At 42.9% G+C, this 16,169-nt stretch overlaps 1 protein-coding gene across 3 annotated transcripts in view; it reads right to left on the bottom strand.

Moving 5' to 3' along the window:
- Positions 1-7,561: 7,561 nt before the first annotated feature.
- LOC115482011 (gastricsin-like) overlaps positions 7,562-16,169 on the bottom strand; it is a 61,689-nt gene continuing 53,081 nt past the window's right edge. For all 3 annotated transcript variants that reach the window (XM_030221545.1, XM_030221546.1, XM_030221544.1), the window contains exons 5-10: positions 14,284-14,483; positions 11,027-11,077; positions 10,821-10,943; positions 9,845-9,992; positions 9,562-9,660; positions 7,562-8,222 (exon numbers count right to left, since the gene is read on the bottom strand). In XM_030221545.1, coding sequence (XP_030077405.1) covers positions 8,070-8,222; positions 9,562-9,660; positions 9,845-9,992; positions 10,821-10,943; positions 11,027-11,077; positions 14,284-14,483 — 774 coding nt within the window. In that variant the 3' untranslated portion in view covers positions 7,562-8,069. The remainder of the gene's footprint in view (positions 8,223-9,561; positions 9,661-9,844; positions 9,993-10,820; positions 10,944-11,026; positions 11,078-14,283; positions 14,484-16,169) is intronic.

The raw sequence follows: 16,169 nt of genomic DNA, 5'->3' as shown, positions 1-16,169 counted from the left end.
GCAAAGTAGATCTTATAGAGTAAAAAAAAAGGTGTATTGTTTAATTCCTAGTCTAATCCATGTGGGAGTCCTGTAAGGATCTCTATTACCTCCCATTTTATTTAATTTCTTGCATTCATTAGGTTTTGAATTAGAAGAGGCAGGCTATAAGAGTTACAGTTATGTAGATGACTTTCTATTTTTTATCACAAGATGTGCTGTCTGCTATTCAAAAATGTATTCTACTGATTGAAGCATGGATGTTGTAACACAAAGAAGGGCATTTTTGATATGATGTCTAAGTCCGATTTTGGACGTTTTGCAAAAACGTCCAAAATCTGAACAGGAAAGGTCATTTTCAAAAAAGAAAAACGTCTATCTTTTGTTTTAAAAAATACTGTTTTGAACAAGATTTTGTGATTTGGACGTTTTCTTTTTTGGTCCATTTTCAAACAAAAAACGTCCAAGTGCAAAATGCCCCAAATCAAGCCTTTGGGATGTAGGAGGAGCCAGCATTTTTAGTGGACTGGTCCCCCAGACATCCCAGGAAAGCAATAGGGCATCCTCCTCCACAAGTGTAACAGGTAGGGAGTGGTATGGGCCTGGGTCCACCTGTCTACAGTGCACTGCACCCACCACTAGACTATTCCAGTGACCTGCATGCTGTTCTAATGGACCTGAGTATAACATCTGAGGCTGGCATTGAGGGAGGGTGGGAGGGAGGGAGTTAGTGACCACTGGGGGAGTAAGGAGAGGTCATCTCTGGTTCCCTCCAGTGGTCATCTGGTCATTTAGGGCTCCTTTTTGTCTAGGTCAAAACATCTTAGTGTTAGTTTTGGACAGTTTTGTTCTGTTCCATTATGGCTGAAAAACGTTTAAGTGTTAGGAACGCCCAAATCCCACCCTGACACGTCCCTTGTGATTTGAACGCACTTCTGATGGACTTCATAGAAAAAACGTCTAAACATTGGTTTTGAAAATGCCAATTTGGATGTTTTTCTGAGAAAAATGTCCAAATGCAGATTTATGCCACTTTTTTGGATGTTTGCTAAACACTGAGAAAACCAAATTTCTCCTTAACCCTGACCCACATTGTACAACACTTTCAATAGGCAAATATACTTACAATGTTTTACCAGCTATCAAAGATACTGGGGGTATTTATTGATCAAATATTATCATTTGATGCTCAGATTAACTATGTAACTAAGAAATCTTTCAATCTAATGAGAAAACTTCACAGAGAGCGTAGATTTTTCTCATTGGATTTTATTGGTTGTTAATTCAAGCTTTAGCTTCGTTCCAACTGGACTATTGCAATCTTGCATATTTTGCCTCATAACTATTTGTTGAACAGGTTTCAAACAATTCAAAACACGGCAGTTCACTTAATGTTTTTCACTCAAAAGGTTTGATAGCATTTCAGCGTATTACACTATCTTACATTGGCTTCCTGTTGAGACCAGAATGCACCAGCAGATATATACTAAATTTATTTTATTTGTAGCATTTGTATCCCACATTTTCCCACCTATTTGCAGGCTCAATGTGGCTTACATTATGCCGTAATGGCGCTTGCCATTTCCAGGTACAGATTCTCAAATGGTTGTGCATACATACATGGTAAAGAAGAGTACATTGTGTATATATATATATAATTTTATTTTTTTGTTACATTTGTACCCTGCGCTTTCCCACTCATGGCAGGCTCAATGTGGTAGGCAATGGAGGGTTAAGTGACTTGCCCAGAGTCACAAGCAGCTGCCTGTGCCGGGAATTGAACTCAGTTCCTCAGGACCAAAGTCCACCACCCTAACCACTAGGCCACTCCTCCACTCATATATATATGCATAGAATTGGCTGATACTATACTGGTTAAAATCTTTATTATTCCATAAATGTGTTTAGAAACTGTATTAACTGTAATTTTGATATATAATTGATTGACTCAGTGTAGCTCCCAGATTAAGTCTGGTTTGCCATTATTGTAACCCGCTTACAACTAGTCAGGTACAAGCGGGTAGATATCCTAATGTAATGCAATTTATTGGACTAACAATACTTTTTTTGATTACCTTTTGAAGGCATAACCTTCTTCTTCAGATCAGATTAGCTTTCGAAAACTAATCAAAAATGTATTAAGAACATAAGTGTTGTCATTCTGGGACAGCCCGAAGGTCCATCATGGCCAATCCAGGTTACAAGTACCTGGCAAGATCCCAAAACAGTACAATACATTTTTTGCTGCTTATTCTAGAAATAAGCAGTGGATTTTCCCCAAGTCCATCTTAATAATGGCTTATGGACTTTTCTTTTAGGAAGTTATCCAAACCTTTTTAAAATCCCGCTGAGCTAACTGCTTTTACTACATTGGTAACAAATTTCAGAGTTTAATTACACATTGAGTGAAGAAATATTTTCTCTGATTTGTTTTAAATTTACTATTTTGTTGATTCATTGCATGCCCCCTAGTCCTAGTAGTTTTGGAAAGAGTAAACAAGCGATTCATGTCTACCCGCATTTCATAGACTTCTATCATATCTCCAATTAAAAAAAGGTATCACCTTATTTTCTTTTCTTTGTTTTGTTTTATTTCTATTTATTGCCTGAATTATGAAAATCCCTGGTGTATGATGTATGTTAATATGTGTACACAAAAACAAAGAAAAGAAGAGAAAAAATAAGCAATATAAGAAATATTTTCCCACATATGACTGTTATTGTTATAGTTTAAGATATATATAATTATTTATGAGTAGTGGAAGTGTTTGTTGAAGAATTGTATTGATTTTTTTTTCACTTCTCTTCGGCGTTTTATGTTGCCTTTAAAAAATATGCACCTTGGAAACAGGCATCCTCTAACAAAATGAGCCCCCCCCCCCCCCCCCCCGCAACTTATGGGGCCCAGTGTACAAAGACAATGGAAAACCCATGGTTTGCTTCAGTCAGATCACACATTAAAATGATTTATTATTCCAACAATATACAGCAATGACATTTTGAAATATTAATTTATCTGAATTTAAGGGCGAGAGCTGATTTTGCCATTACACACAAACCTCATTCAGAAGGTGCTTTAGAATATTACTCACAGCCCTAAAATCCTGCTGCTGAACTGGAAAAAGTATACAGAAGCATGATTGTGGCTGACAGGTGATGCAACGAGCTTCTGGATGTCTACCTAGTCAACAGGGTTTTTTCCCCCTCCATATTTTCCTTCCCCTTTCCCCTCTATCCTATTTACACTGTAGTTCTACCCTGATTCCTTTTGTTTCATGGTAATCATGAAAGTTGGTTTTCCTTTCTTCTCCTCACGTTCATGTTAGATTGTACGCCGCCTAGAAGGCTTGCTCTATTTTGGGAGGGCTAGAAAGTTTTAAATAAACTTTCAGTTCCAGTGCCGAGATTTTGATATATCAATATCAATACCAATATATCTTATGTCCTGTATATACTGACCATTGCAGTTAACGAAAAGAGAGATAGAAATACCATCATGAACTTTCATTTAGCCAATGTAACATGATTTTTAAAAAGGTTCCAGGGGTGATTTGGGAAATTAGAGACCAGTAAGCTGGACTTCAGTACCGGGCAAAATAATGGAAACTATTATAAAGAATACAATTATGGAACACCTAGATAAACAGGGTTTAGTGGGACAGAGCCAGCATGGGTTCAGTCCAGGGACGTCTCATCAATTTGCGTCATTTCCTTGAAGGCGTGAATAAACAAGTTTCTCATGAGAGACTCTTGAGAAAATTAAGAGTCGTGGATTAGGAGGTAATACCCTTCTGTGGATTATGAACTGGTTATTGGACAGAAAACAGAAGGTAGGGTTAAATGGCCATTTTTCTCAATGGAGGTGAGTGAATACTGGAGTGCCACAGGTTTCTGCAATGGGACAAGTACTATTTAACATATTTATAAATGATCTGGAAATTGGAAAGAGTGAGGTGATTACATTTGCAGACGACACAAATCTATTCAAAGTTGTTAAAACACCTGCGGACTGTGAATAATTTGCAGGAAGACTCGGCATCCAAATGGCAGATGAAATTTAATGTAGACAAATGCAAAGTGATGCACATTGAGAATAATAATCCAAATCACAGTTACCAGATGTTAGGTTCCACCTTAGGAGTCAGCACCCTAGAAAAAGATTTAGGTATCATGAACAACATGCTGAAATTTTCTTCTTGGTGTGCGGTGGCCAAAAAAATAAACAGGATACTAGGAATTATTAGGAAATGGATAGAAAATAAGACAAAGAATTCTATAATGCCCCTGTATCACTCCATGGTGCGACCTCACCTTGAGTATTAAGTTGAATTCTGGTCGCCATATCTTAAAAAAGATGTGATGGAATTAGAAAAGGTTCAAAGAAGGGCAGCCAAAATGATAAAGGGGATGGAACTCCTCCCATACGAGGAAAGGCTAAAGAAGTTAAGGGCTGTTCAGCTTGGAAGAGTCGGCTGAGGGGGAATATGATCAAGGTGTATAAAATCCTGAGTGGTGTAGAACAGGTAAAAGTGAATCAATTTCGTTCTCTTTCGAAAAAGTACAAAGACTAGAAGGCACTCAATGAAGTTACATGGAAATACTTTTAAAACAAATAGGAGGAAATATTTTGTCACTCAATGAATAGTTAAACTCTGGAACTCTTTGCCAGAGGATGTGGTAATAGGGGTTAGTGTATCTGGGTTTTAAAAAAGGTTTGGGCAAGTTTCTGGAGGAAAAGTCCATACTCTGCTATTGAGATAGATATGGGGGAAGCCACTGCTTGCCCCAGGACTGGTAGAATGGAATGTTGCTACTAATTGGGTTTCTGCCAGGTACTTGTCACCTGAATTGGCCTCTGTTGGAAGCAGGATATTGGGCTAGATGGACCATTGGTCTGACCCAGTATGGTTATTGTTATTCACAACCAGATGGTAATTGGTTCCTCTCCTGCTGCTACTGTCAATGATTGCTTTCCATCCCACTGCTCCTACTCAGTTCATTGCCAGCCCCACAGCTCCTTCCAGGATTTTGTATCATGGGCTCTATTTCAGACACTGTCAGGCATATTTTCGAAAGAGAAGGACACCCATCTTTCGACACAAATCGGAAGATGGGCGTCCTTCTCACAGGGTCGCCCAAATCGGCATAATCGAAAGCCGATTTTGGGCATCCCCCCAACTGCTTTCCGTCGCGGGGACGACCAAAGTTCCCGGGGGCATGTTGGAGGTGTAGCGAAGGTGGGACTTGGGCGTGCCTCACACTTGGGCGTCCTCAATACTCAATGGAAAAAAAATAGGGCATCCCTGACGAGCATTTGGACGACTTTACCTGGTCCAGTTTTTCTTAAGACCAAGGCACAAAAAGGTGCCCGAACTGACTAGATGACCACCGGAGGGAATCGGGGATGACCTCCCCTTACTCCCCCAGTGGCCACTAACCCCCTCCAACCCTCAAAAAGAACTTTAAAAATATTTTGTGCCACCCTCTATGCCAGCCTCAAATGTCACATACTCAGGTCCATCGCAGCAGTAAGCAGGTTCAGGCAGGCGGACCCAGGCCCATCCCCCCCTACCTGTTACACTTGTGGTGGTAAATGTGAGCCCTCCAAAACCCACCACAAACCCACTGTACCCACATCTAGGTGCCCCCCCTTCACCCATAAGGGCTATGGTAGTGGTGTATAGTTCTGGGTGGTGGGTTTTGGGGGGCTCAGCACACAAGGTAAGGGAGCAATGTACCTGGGAGCAATTTATGAAGTCCACTGCAGTGCCCACTAGGGTGCCCGGTTGGTGTCCTGGCATGTGAGGGGGACCAGTGCACTACGAATGCTAGCTCCTCCCACGACCAATGGGCTTGCATTTGGTCGTTTCTCAGATGGGCGTCCTCGGTTTCCATTATCGCCAAAAATCGGAAACGACCAAGTCTAAGGACGACCATCTCTAGGGACGACGTAAATGTCAAGATTTGGGCACCCCGACCGTATTATCGAAACAAAAGATGGACGCCCATCTTGTTTCGATAATAAGGGTTTCCCTGCCCCTTCGCTGGGACGCCCTGCGAGGACGTCCTCAGGAAAACTTGGGCGCCCCTTTCGATTATGCCCCTCTAGGTGTCACTCTTTGATGACATAAACCACCTCCCCCCATACACACACATGCACCAAGGGCCGACTGCTGCCTCTGCAGCATCTCCATTGCCAGCTGACCTGGAAGCAGAAGGTCCAGTCATTGAACTAGAACTTTCCACACAGCAGTGCACAGCTGTGTCACAGATCCATTGAGCTAGTGGTTGAGGAAGAATTTTGAAATGAAATTCTGGAGGTGAAGGTACTACTGAAAATTTATACTTCTGGCCCATTCAACTTGTATGTTCAGATCCAAACCTTTTTCTGTGGTCCTGGTGGAATTATTTTTATCAGCCACCATTGTATATAAATAACAGGAACTAATAACACAATTAATAAATGATTCATCCAGCTGGAAGTCACAGAGTCCTGTATTGTTTACTACAAATTTCTCACAAATTTAATCTATATAGGACCCTATTTACTAGCTAGTCATGTGGTGGTTAATGCTAACATGGATCGGGGCAGAACAGAGGCAGGAATGCAGAGGTGCTGTAGTTACTGCAGGGTAACTTCATATGGCAGATAATACGGCACAGTTACCATAAGTATTGCCATACTGGGACAGATCAAAGATCCATCAAGCCCAGCATCCTGTTTCCAACAGTGGCCAATCCAAGTCACAAATACCTGGCAAGATCCCAAAAAAGTTCAATACATTTTATGCTGGTTACTCTAGAAATAAGCAGTGGATTTTCCCCAAGTCCATTTTAATAATGGTCTATGGACTTTTCCTTCAGGAAGCCATCCAAACCTTTTTTAAACTCTGCTAAGCTAACCGCCTTTACCACATTCTCCGGCAACGAATTCCAGAGTTTAATTACATGTTGAGTGAAGAAAGATTTCTCCAATTTGTTTTAAATTTACTACATTGTAGCTTCATCGCATGCCCCCTAGTCCTAGGATTTTTGGAAAGCGTGAACAGACGCTTCACATCTACCCGTTCAACTCCACTCATTATTTTATAGACCTCTATCATATCTCCCCTCAGCCGCATTTTCTCCAAGCTGAAGAGCCATAGTCGCTTTAGCCTTTCCTCATAGGGAAGTCGTCCCATCCCCTTTATCATTTTCGTCGCCCTTCTCTGCACCTTTTCTAATTCCACTATATCTTTTTGAGATGCGGCGACCAGAATTGAACACAATATTCGAGGTGCGGTTGCACCATGGAGCGATACAAAGGCATTATAACATACTCATTTTTGTTTTCCATTCCTTTCCTAATAATACCTAACATTCTATTTGCTTTCTTAGCCGCAGCAGCACACTGAGCAGAAGATTTCAATATATCATCAACGACGACACCTAGATCCCTTTCTTGGTCTGTGACTCCTGGAACCTTGCATGATGTAGCTATAATTCGGGTTCCTCTTTCCCACATGCATCACCTTCCACTTGCTCACATTAAACGTCATCTGCCATTTGGACGTCCAATCTCCCAGTCTCGTAAGGTCCTCTTGTAATTTTTCACAATCCTCCCACGATTTAACTACCTCACTAGTTACTCCCATCTCTAGGCCATTTATAAATATGTGTAGCTTAGTGTTATTGGGTTATCTGCAATGCAGTTAATGTGTAATAATGAAACTGCTTTGCATTAACGGCCTGGGTATGCTCTCCAGTGCAGTTCCTGTGTTGTAATCTGATAACTGCACATCCTTAATATGTTTTAGTAAATGGACCCCAGTGATATGCAGCTCACATCCATTAACAGTCTACTGATAAGGGCATATTCTCATTCAGGTTCTCTTTCCTTGAGCTAAAAATCCTACAAAAGCTTAAAGTCAGACAATCCAGAGGAGCTCATTGTTCCCATGATTTCAGCATTTTCATGGCACCCTAAAGCAAAGTGGTTTACAAGAAATCACACTTAAATAGACTGAGTCCCTAGTCAAGCGACCTTACAATCTAAAAGCTAAGAGTGAAGGGGGAGAGTAAGATGATTTTACCCCTCCAACATACAAACTCTAAACAGCCGTGGCAAAACCGATTTGATTGTTCCCACAGTCAAAGATGGTGTAATATTCCCGAAGGAAAACGTCACCCAGGATCCACAGAGGCTGTCCATTTTGGGATGGCACATAAGTGGAGGAGATGCCGATAGAGCAGGTTCCATTGTTCTGTTTAGACAAATTAAAAGAAATTAAATAAATTTTATTTATTTATTTATTGCATTTGTATCCCACATTATCCCATCTTTTTGCAGGCTCAATGTGGCTTACAATGTATCGTATTTGGTGGTAATGGATTAGAACATGGTAGAAGTTTAAAACAAACAGATATTATAAAAATAGGTCTGTGTAAAGGTAAAGGAGACGCATGCATTTATATTTGTTGTTCTGTGTGGTATGCCTTATTAAAAAGATGGGTCTTCAGTGATATTCGGAAGTTTGTTAGTTCGTAGATCTTTCTCAGGTTGTGCGGCAGTGCGTTCCAAACACATGTCCGAAAAAGCTATACAAGTGAAGCCTAGATGGTAGGTGGGAGACGTGCGAGACGGCTGCGCGAGCACTGTAACCAATTCCTCCACACCTGCTCAGAACGGACGTCTCCACTACAATATCCTTAAGACCCGCCGGCTTTGTGAATTTCCATTTTAAAAATGACTCCAGGGACTTTATGTGAACACAATCGCACCTTCTCTTTGGATTGCACAAATTTTCAAAGGTAGGTGTATCAATGCTCCAGCCCTAGAGTCACTTTTGCTTTACTGCATGTGAACATTGTACTCATGAGTTTACCTGAATATCAACTGGGGCAATGTCATACCGATCTGTTTCCACAGCTCAAGCACTGTTTAACCCATGGCAAAGCTTTTAATAATTAAATTACCCCCAGTTTTGCTCATGTATAACTGCTAGTATACGTCCCCCCCCGACCCGCCAGTGCCCCTCCCAGGTCCATGCAAATCTTCCAAGTCTGCGCTATGGATTTTCTGCGTGCAATTGAAGCCTAACTAGGAGCAGTTGCACATATGACTGCTAATTAGCGTCAATTATAACCAATAACTGTTAATGCCAATTAGCAACTAATTATTATATTATGTTATCTGTTAGATTCTATAACTTCCATGTGCAACTTTGTGTGCTAAGCAGAAAATTGGGGCGAGCAAGTTTGTACAATGAGGGGGTTTCCGTCGAAGTCTCCTCTCCCCTCTATGGGGTAGTCTAGTCATTTCTGCCCCTATGTGGACACAAATGCATGTGAACGAGCAGTTTTCTGGAAGTGGTGAGGGTACCTTGAAGGCAACACCTGTCCCTCGGGATCCACATTCCCTCCTGCACCTTTTAACATTTTTGTCAGGGGAGCTAACAGCCCCCCCTCCCCACATCTTCACTCCATCTTGGTCAAATGTACAAGTAGGGTGGGAATAATCCTCCACCCTCCACAATCAATCTAACCCTTTCTGCTCCTCTCCCCAATGTACAGTCCTGCTTAGCATCCCGTCTTGCTCTGTACCTGGAGAATGTAGGCAGAGGGTGTTAAAGGGAGGGCGGTGCCATTGATGGTGAAGCTGATGGTGGGCATACTTTGCATCTCACTGCAGTTCACCAAACCCTGTAACAATGTAAAAGAGGCTTTAGGCTGGCAGTACAAACTGTAACACATTCAGACATGGACCTCATGAAACTGGTGAAAGCCCCCTTGTCGGAGCTTGGACAATCAATGCTGGAAGGCTTCCCCTCTTCCCTCTAAAGTTCTGCAGAAGTTATAATTCTGAACCAATATCTTCCAAACTTACCTCACCACTCTCATTGTTCTGAGCTCCAATATATGACAACAGATTTTGTATGTATTGTTCAGGAACTGTGAGGAGAGAGGTCCCAGTGTCTACAATCCCCTGGCAGCCTGAGCTGCACCAGCCGGTTGCCTGTCCATTGATGGAGAACCTACAGAAACATTCATAAATCAGGACCTGATGCCTTGCACTGAGCTCATTCTACACTACCTTCTGCTTGTCATAAACTCTCAGTTCTTAGACAGTAAGGACTGGTTCATAATATATTATTTACATTGAATCAAGCAAATAAGCAGATGAATGAAAGGACTACAAGCTGTTTTGAGTTTAAGTACCTTGGACAAGGTTTCATGGTGACCAGCACCTTGGAGAATCTAAGGGGCCCTATTACTAAGCTGCATAAGCGTCTAGGCACGCCAAAATGGATTTCCCACCCGACTACAGCGTGACTCTTGTGGCAATTTCATTTTTGGCGTGCGTCCGATATGCGTGTCTGAAAAATATTTTTTATTTTTGGGCATGCGTAACAGACATGTGCCAAGTGGCATTTGACACACGTAGGTCATCACCACCTGGATTTTTTACCGCTAGGTCAATGGCTGGCGGTAAGGTCTCAGACCCAAAATGGATGCGCGACAATTTTGATTTTGCCGCATGTCCATTTTCAGCAAAAAAAAGGCCTTTTATAGAGGCGTGCTAAAAAATGGATCGTCGCACATTCAAAACCCGGGCCTACACTACCGCAAGTCATTTTTCAGCACGTCTTTGTAAAAAGGACCCCTTCATGTAGAGGTGTTCTAGCCCTGCAAAGCTATACAGATTCCCGTAACTTCCACAGAATACTTACACTTCCTTGGATAAGAAGAATCAAGAGTTTGAACACACACACACACACACACACACACACACACACACACACACACACTCACACCCTCAAAGACAATGAAAATATGACAAAAATAAATTCTGGCTCCCTTACTCCTCAATACCAATTTGCCAATAAGCTTCTTCCGTGACCTCAGTCCAACAAATGTCACCGGTATACAGAGTGGGGTCAATTCCTCCAAAAATAATTTCACCTCCATCCTGAGATTCTTCTTGGCTGGAAACAGATTAAAGATGTTTTTAAAACAATCATCTGCAAAGCACCGAGACATTTCCTAAAATCATTACATAAGAAGTCACCTGGAGAATCCAGAAGCATCATCTCCCGAGCCACTGCAGCCGCTGTCCGGGCTGAGGAGATAAAAGGAAGTCACATGAGATCTGAGAAAATCTGTGAAACCTAAAATTCCAGTTTAAGGAGAGCCAAATCCATGATCCTCTTTCTAGGGCAGCTGAGAAGGTTTGGAAAGGACCCTGATAATTTAGGTGGCCCTTTCTGTAGTTTTGTTTTTCCATCCAGAATCAGAGTAGATGGTGGAAGTTGAAAGAGTAACTGAGTTTAAGAAGGGTTAGGATAAGTTCAGAAGATCATTCGCTACAAACGTCCTTCATCATTCAGCTTGTTGCATAGTGAAAGTCAGTCATGTGCTGTGGAATGGATTCTGGGTTTAGTTCCTCACCTTTCAAACCTGAGCTCAAGGCTCGTATATCGGCCCCTACCTAAGAGACTTTAAAATCTAACCCAATATTTGAACACCACAGTCAATACTGATGGCAGGTGTTTACATTTTTACCCAGATATTCAGCTCTGGTCTATATTCAGATACCAGTGCTGAATAACCAGCCATTAGATGGCCACTGAAATTGAGCTGTATCCAAATGACTTCCAGCTCTGCCTTGGTTCTACCCCCCTGGACCACCCCAACTCTACCTAGTCGCTTCTGCTCAGCAGCGACCCTAAGCTGCTACACAAGGCAATGGAGTGTAAAGTGTCTTGCCCAGATCACAAGCACTGGTCCCTCTAAACTAGTGCTTCCCAAACCTGGTCCTGGAGGCACCCCAGCCAGTCAGGTTTTCAGAATACCCACAATGAGTATTCATGAGAGAGATTTGCATGCACCGCCTCCACTGAATACAAATGTAACATAGTAACATAGTAGATGACGGCAGAAAAAGACCTGCACGGTCCATCCAGTCTGCCCAACAAGACTCATATGTGCCACTTTTTGTGTATACCTTACCTTGATTTGTACCTGTCCTTTTCAGGGCACAGACCGTATAAGTCTGCCCAGCACTATACCCGCCCCCCAACCACCAGCCCCGCCTCCCACCACCAGCTCTTGCACAGACCGTATAAGTCTGCCCAGCACTATCCCCGCCTCCCAACCACCAGCCCCACCTCCCGCCACCGGCTCTGGCACAGACAATATAAGTCTGCCCAGCACTATCCCCGCCTCCCACCCACCAGCCCCGCCTCCCACCACCGCTCTGGCACAGACCGTATAAGTCTGCCCAGCACTATCCCCGCCTCCTACTACCGGCTCATGAATATTCATTGTGGATATACTCGACTGGCTGGTGTGCCTCCAGGTTTAGGAACCCTTGGTTTAAGCTGAGCAGGAAGTCTCCAACTGCACTGCTACCAGCAAGGGGTGGGGGCGGTGCTCCAATATTGTGTTTTCAATTGCTAGGGGCAGGCAGATTCCTTGGAGTCCTGCAGACCTTGCCTGTCCCTCACTATTGAAAATATGATAGTGAAACAGCGCCCTCTGCTGGCAGGACTGTAGCTGGAGGACTCCCACTCAGCCTAGAGGGAACAGCGGTCACAAGCATGTCACTGGGGAAAGTAGGATTTGAGTTCCGGTTTCAGACCACTAGATCATGTCTCCAGAAAGCAGACGCACAGCTTAACAGCATGTGTTAAAGAGCCCTGGTGAGTCAGGATAGAGTTTTGCCAAAAAAACAACTGAGCTGGAATTGGCGAATAGGGAATGAGTGTCTAGGGGACAGTCCATGAAACTAATAACAGGCAGCAGGTCGAAAACAAATTGCTTTGCATATTTTTTTACCCCACAGTTGACCAAGCTGTGCAATGTTATGCCAGAGGATGTTGCATCAAGGTCTCTGATATCGCTGGGTTTGACAGGAGTTTGGACAGTGACTCTGGGCAAGTCACTTAACCCTCCATTGCCCCAGGTACAAAATAAGGACCTGTATATACTATGTAAACTGCCTTGATTGTACCACAGAAAGGCAGTGAAAAGTTCATAAGCAGTTATTAGCTAGGTAGACTTGAAGGAGCCACTGCTTATCCCTGGGAACGATCTGCCAGGAGTAGATCTACTCTTTGGGATGTTCTGGGGATGTTTGAGTGACCCAGATTAGTCACTGGACCTTTGGTCTGACCCAATAGGAAACTTCTAATGGTTCAAGAGTGAGTACTGGGGCTGAAATATAAGCCAGGCTATCCAAAGAATGGAACCAAATTGTCTTTAAAATAAGCAAAATTTAATAATTTTCAAACAAATGATAATATAACAATCACACATTAAAAATGACTCGACAAAACGTTGTGTTTCGGCCGGATAGGCCTACATCAGGAGTCAGGAAGGCGGTTGAAGGCGCTGGGTATTGACCGGGACGTGTATAATACTTACATCCAGGGAGTGCTGCGGGAGGAAGAGAGCGAGGACGAGAAGCTGGACGTGCTGCAGAGCACCTTGGCCGCCTTCCTGACTCCTGATGTAGGCCTATCCAGCCGAAACACAACGTTGTGTCGAGTCATTTTTAATGTGTGATTGTTATATTATCATTTGTTTGAAAATTATTAAATTTTGCTTATTTTAAAAACAATTTGGTTCCATTCTTTGGATAGCCTGGCTTATATTCCCACCTTTTTTATTTTTCACTTCACGCCTCGTGGGATCTATTGAGTTCTCCACTTTTGTGGATTCTCTCTTGAGTACTGGGGCTGCCAGAATGAATTGTCCAGTGGGTGATAGGAAACGATATGTCTGAGAATCTAGTAGAACTACAGAAATGATAAATAGTAATAATGCAGGGTGTTGTGAAGAGGTGTGAGATGGGAGTGTGGGTATGTGTCTATCTGGGGTACAGGGTTGTTTGTAAGTTGGGGTGTCAGAGGATGGATGCATGTGGTTTCTGAGCGGGTTTGAGTTTAACTGTGTCCCATAGAAAACAGTGGGGATTATTTTAGAAGTTGTTTATCTAAAAATACTGACATAGTGTTCCTAGTTTTATTTTTTCAATCTCATGTTCTTCTTGTATGTCAGATTTGATGAATTTGCGTTTATTGTTTTGGAGAATTATTGTGCTTCTTGGCAGATGGATGAACAAATACTGATCCCCTTTTCCACAATTCTTTCCAATATTCTGGGTGCTGGAAAGCATGGATTGGCTCTGAGGGACATCAGATGGGACGTCCCAGAGAGACCCCCTCTTGTGTGGAACTTTTCTCCCACTTCTGAAGTTCACAGAATAGAGACCAACGTATGCACTACGACCTAAGGATGATTTGTGAGGAAAGGACACTTTACCCGTTCAGGTAGACACTGAAGATAGGTTCCTTAAGCAGGTTCTCTTGTATCATTCCCTCCAAAACCGTGGTAGCATTGTCTACGGAAATAGACGGGTAGGCCAACCCTAGAATTCCATCAAACGAAGCAAACACAAAGCTGTAGCCAGGCTCAGTCACACTCAAGCCAAATTCCTGTTGTGCAATGGAAGTGTTCTCAATCTGAAGAGGAAATAATCCAGGTCAAAGAGACATAAAACAGAAAGCAAAGTGAACAGCAGCTCTTCAGTACTAACGCCCCACAGGCTGTCCTGAATACTTGGAAGACAGGAGAGTACACTCTTCTCTCAACTTTCCAAAAAGCAGAGCTGCAGGAAAAGATACTTTTTTGATTGCTTCTCTCTAGATCAGGCACCCAAAATTTCAAACGGTATTGGAAGGGGAAGAGATTAAGATGCAGTCCAGAATCAGATATTTGGGTGTATAGTCTGAAGAAGAATTGCGATTCTGATGAAAGCTGATTTGGATGGCTTCACAGATGTTCCTTATCTTACTTTTAAATACCTGGCCATGGTGGTACATGATCTAGTGGTCACAAAATCAATTACTGAAATGCAGAAGCCAACTAGTTTAATGTGGCAAAAACATGCATAAATGGCGGAATTCTAGTCATGAAGCATGAGTGGTTTCTGGCTCAGCGGTATTCATAAGTATATACCTTGATGGATACCTGCTTATGTAGTGCTGACTATCAGTCCCGTTGTATATACAAAATAAATGAAAGACGTCAATGGGGTTTGCCCTCTGGGAGCTTCCTGCTTGGAGATACATTTGCCCCGTGCTCAGGGGCATGTCAGTGTGTCTCCTCTAACACCATCCTCTCTCTTTTCTCATTCTCTCCCCCTTCCCTGTCTGTCCTGTCCTGCTGGTGCCCTTATAGGGACACCCTCACTTCATGGGAGGCTCCCTGCTTTGGTAACTCTACAGGGACTGGGTCTGGACCCTACAAATAAGGCTGCCATGGACAAATATGTAAATGCCAGCAAAGGAAGCAGCTCATTCTCCTGCCATATTTTCACTCTCTTTGCCTCTTCAACACTTGAGGTAAGCAGGAGAGGCATCTTCAGCCATTTTAACGTCCAACTAAAAACAATGTGGCATTTGAGGTTTAGAGCGAGGAACAAGGCCAGCAGTTCTCCTGGACTCTTACGGCCTCCTTATTACTGCAGCAGAACTTTTACCTTGTTAACTTTAAGGATATTCCTGAAAAACTGGAACATTATGAAGCTGTAGCAGAGACTGGTTGGATCTATTATCCATTAGTGCGGCTCCTGAGGAACGTTTCAAGCCAGGCAAACCATGGTACTGGAGACACCCCAGCTAGTCAGGTTTTCAGGATACCCACAGAGAGATTTGCATGCACTGCCTCCACTGCATTGTGGATATACTGGGGTGCCTCCGGGACCAGGTTTGGGAACCACTGCAATAGAGAATTATAAGAAGAGCAGCCTGCAAGGGTTCACTCCCTTTACAATACAGTGCCCTGCAGTTCCAGACTCAGCCTCTGTCATCTCCTAACTCATCCTTGGACCATCTCTGTATCTCTGTGCTTAAACGGTCAGGGTACAGACAGATGGGCTCAGCATGTAAGTCTGTCCATCTGGGTCAGGTCACTAACATGTAGACAGACTGACAAGATCACACCCTGATGGACAGACATAGTCTATGTACAATGATATTCTCAAAGAGCAGGGAAAAGCCGTATGCTAACGGCTGGGGGAGGGGGGGCTGTAGGTCAGATTTGTAAGTCTGAATGTGAGGGAATGTCTTGCTGTAGGTTTTCTTCCTAAAAGACACGGTGGATGGAAGGATTTAATGATAAAGAAATGGAAGAAGTTACTTCATTGT

The sequence above is a fragment of the Microcaecilia unicolor genome, chromosome 12 (genome assembly GCF_901765095.1).
Source record: "Microcaecilia unicolor chromosome 12, aMicUni1.1, whole genome shotgun sequence".
Lineage (NCBI taxonomy): Eukaryota > Metazoa > Chordata > Amphibia > Gymnophiona > Siphonopidae > Microcaecilia > Microcaecilia unicolor.
The sequence above is the reverse complement of the archived record's forward strand: the minus strand, read 5'-3'. Positions and strand labels throughout refer to the sequence as shown.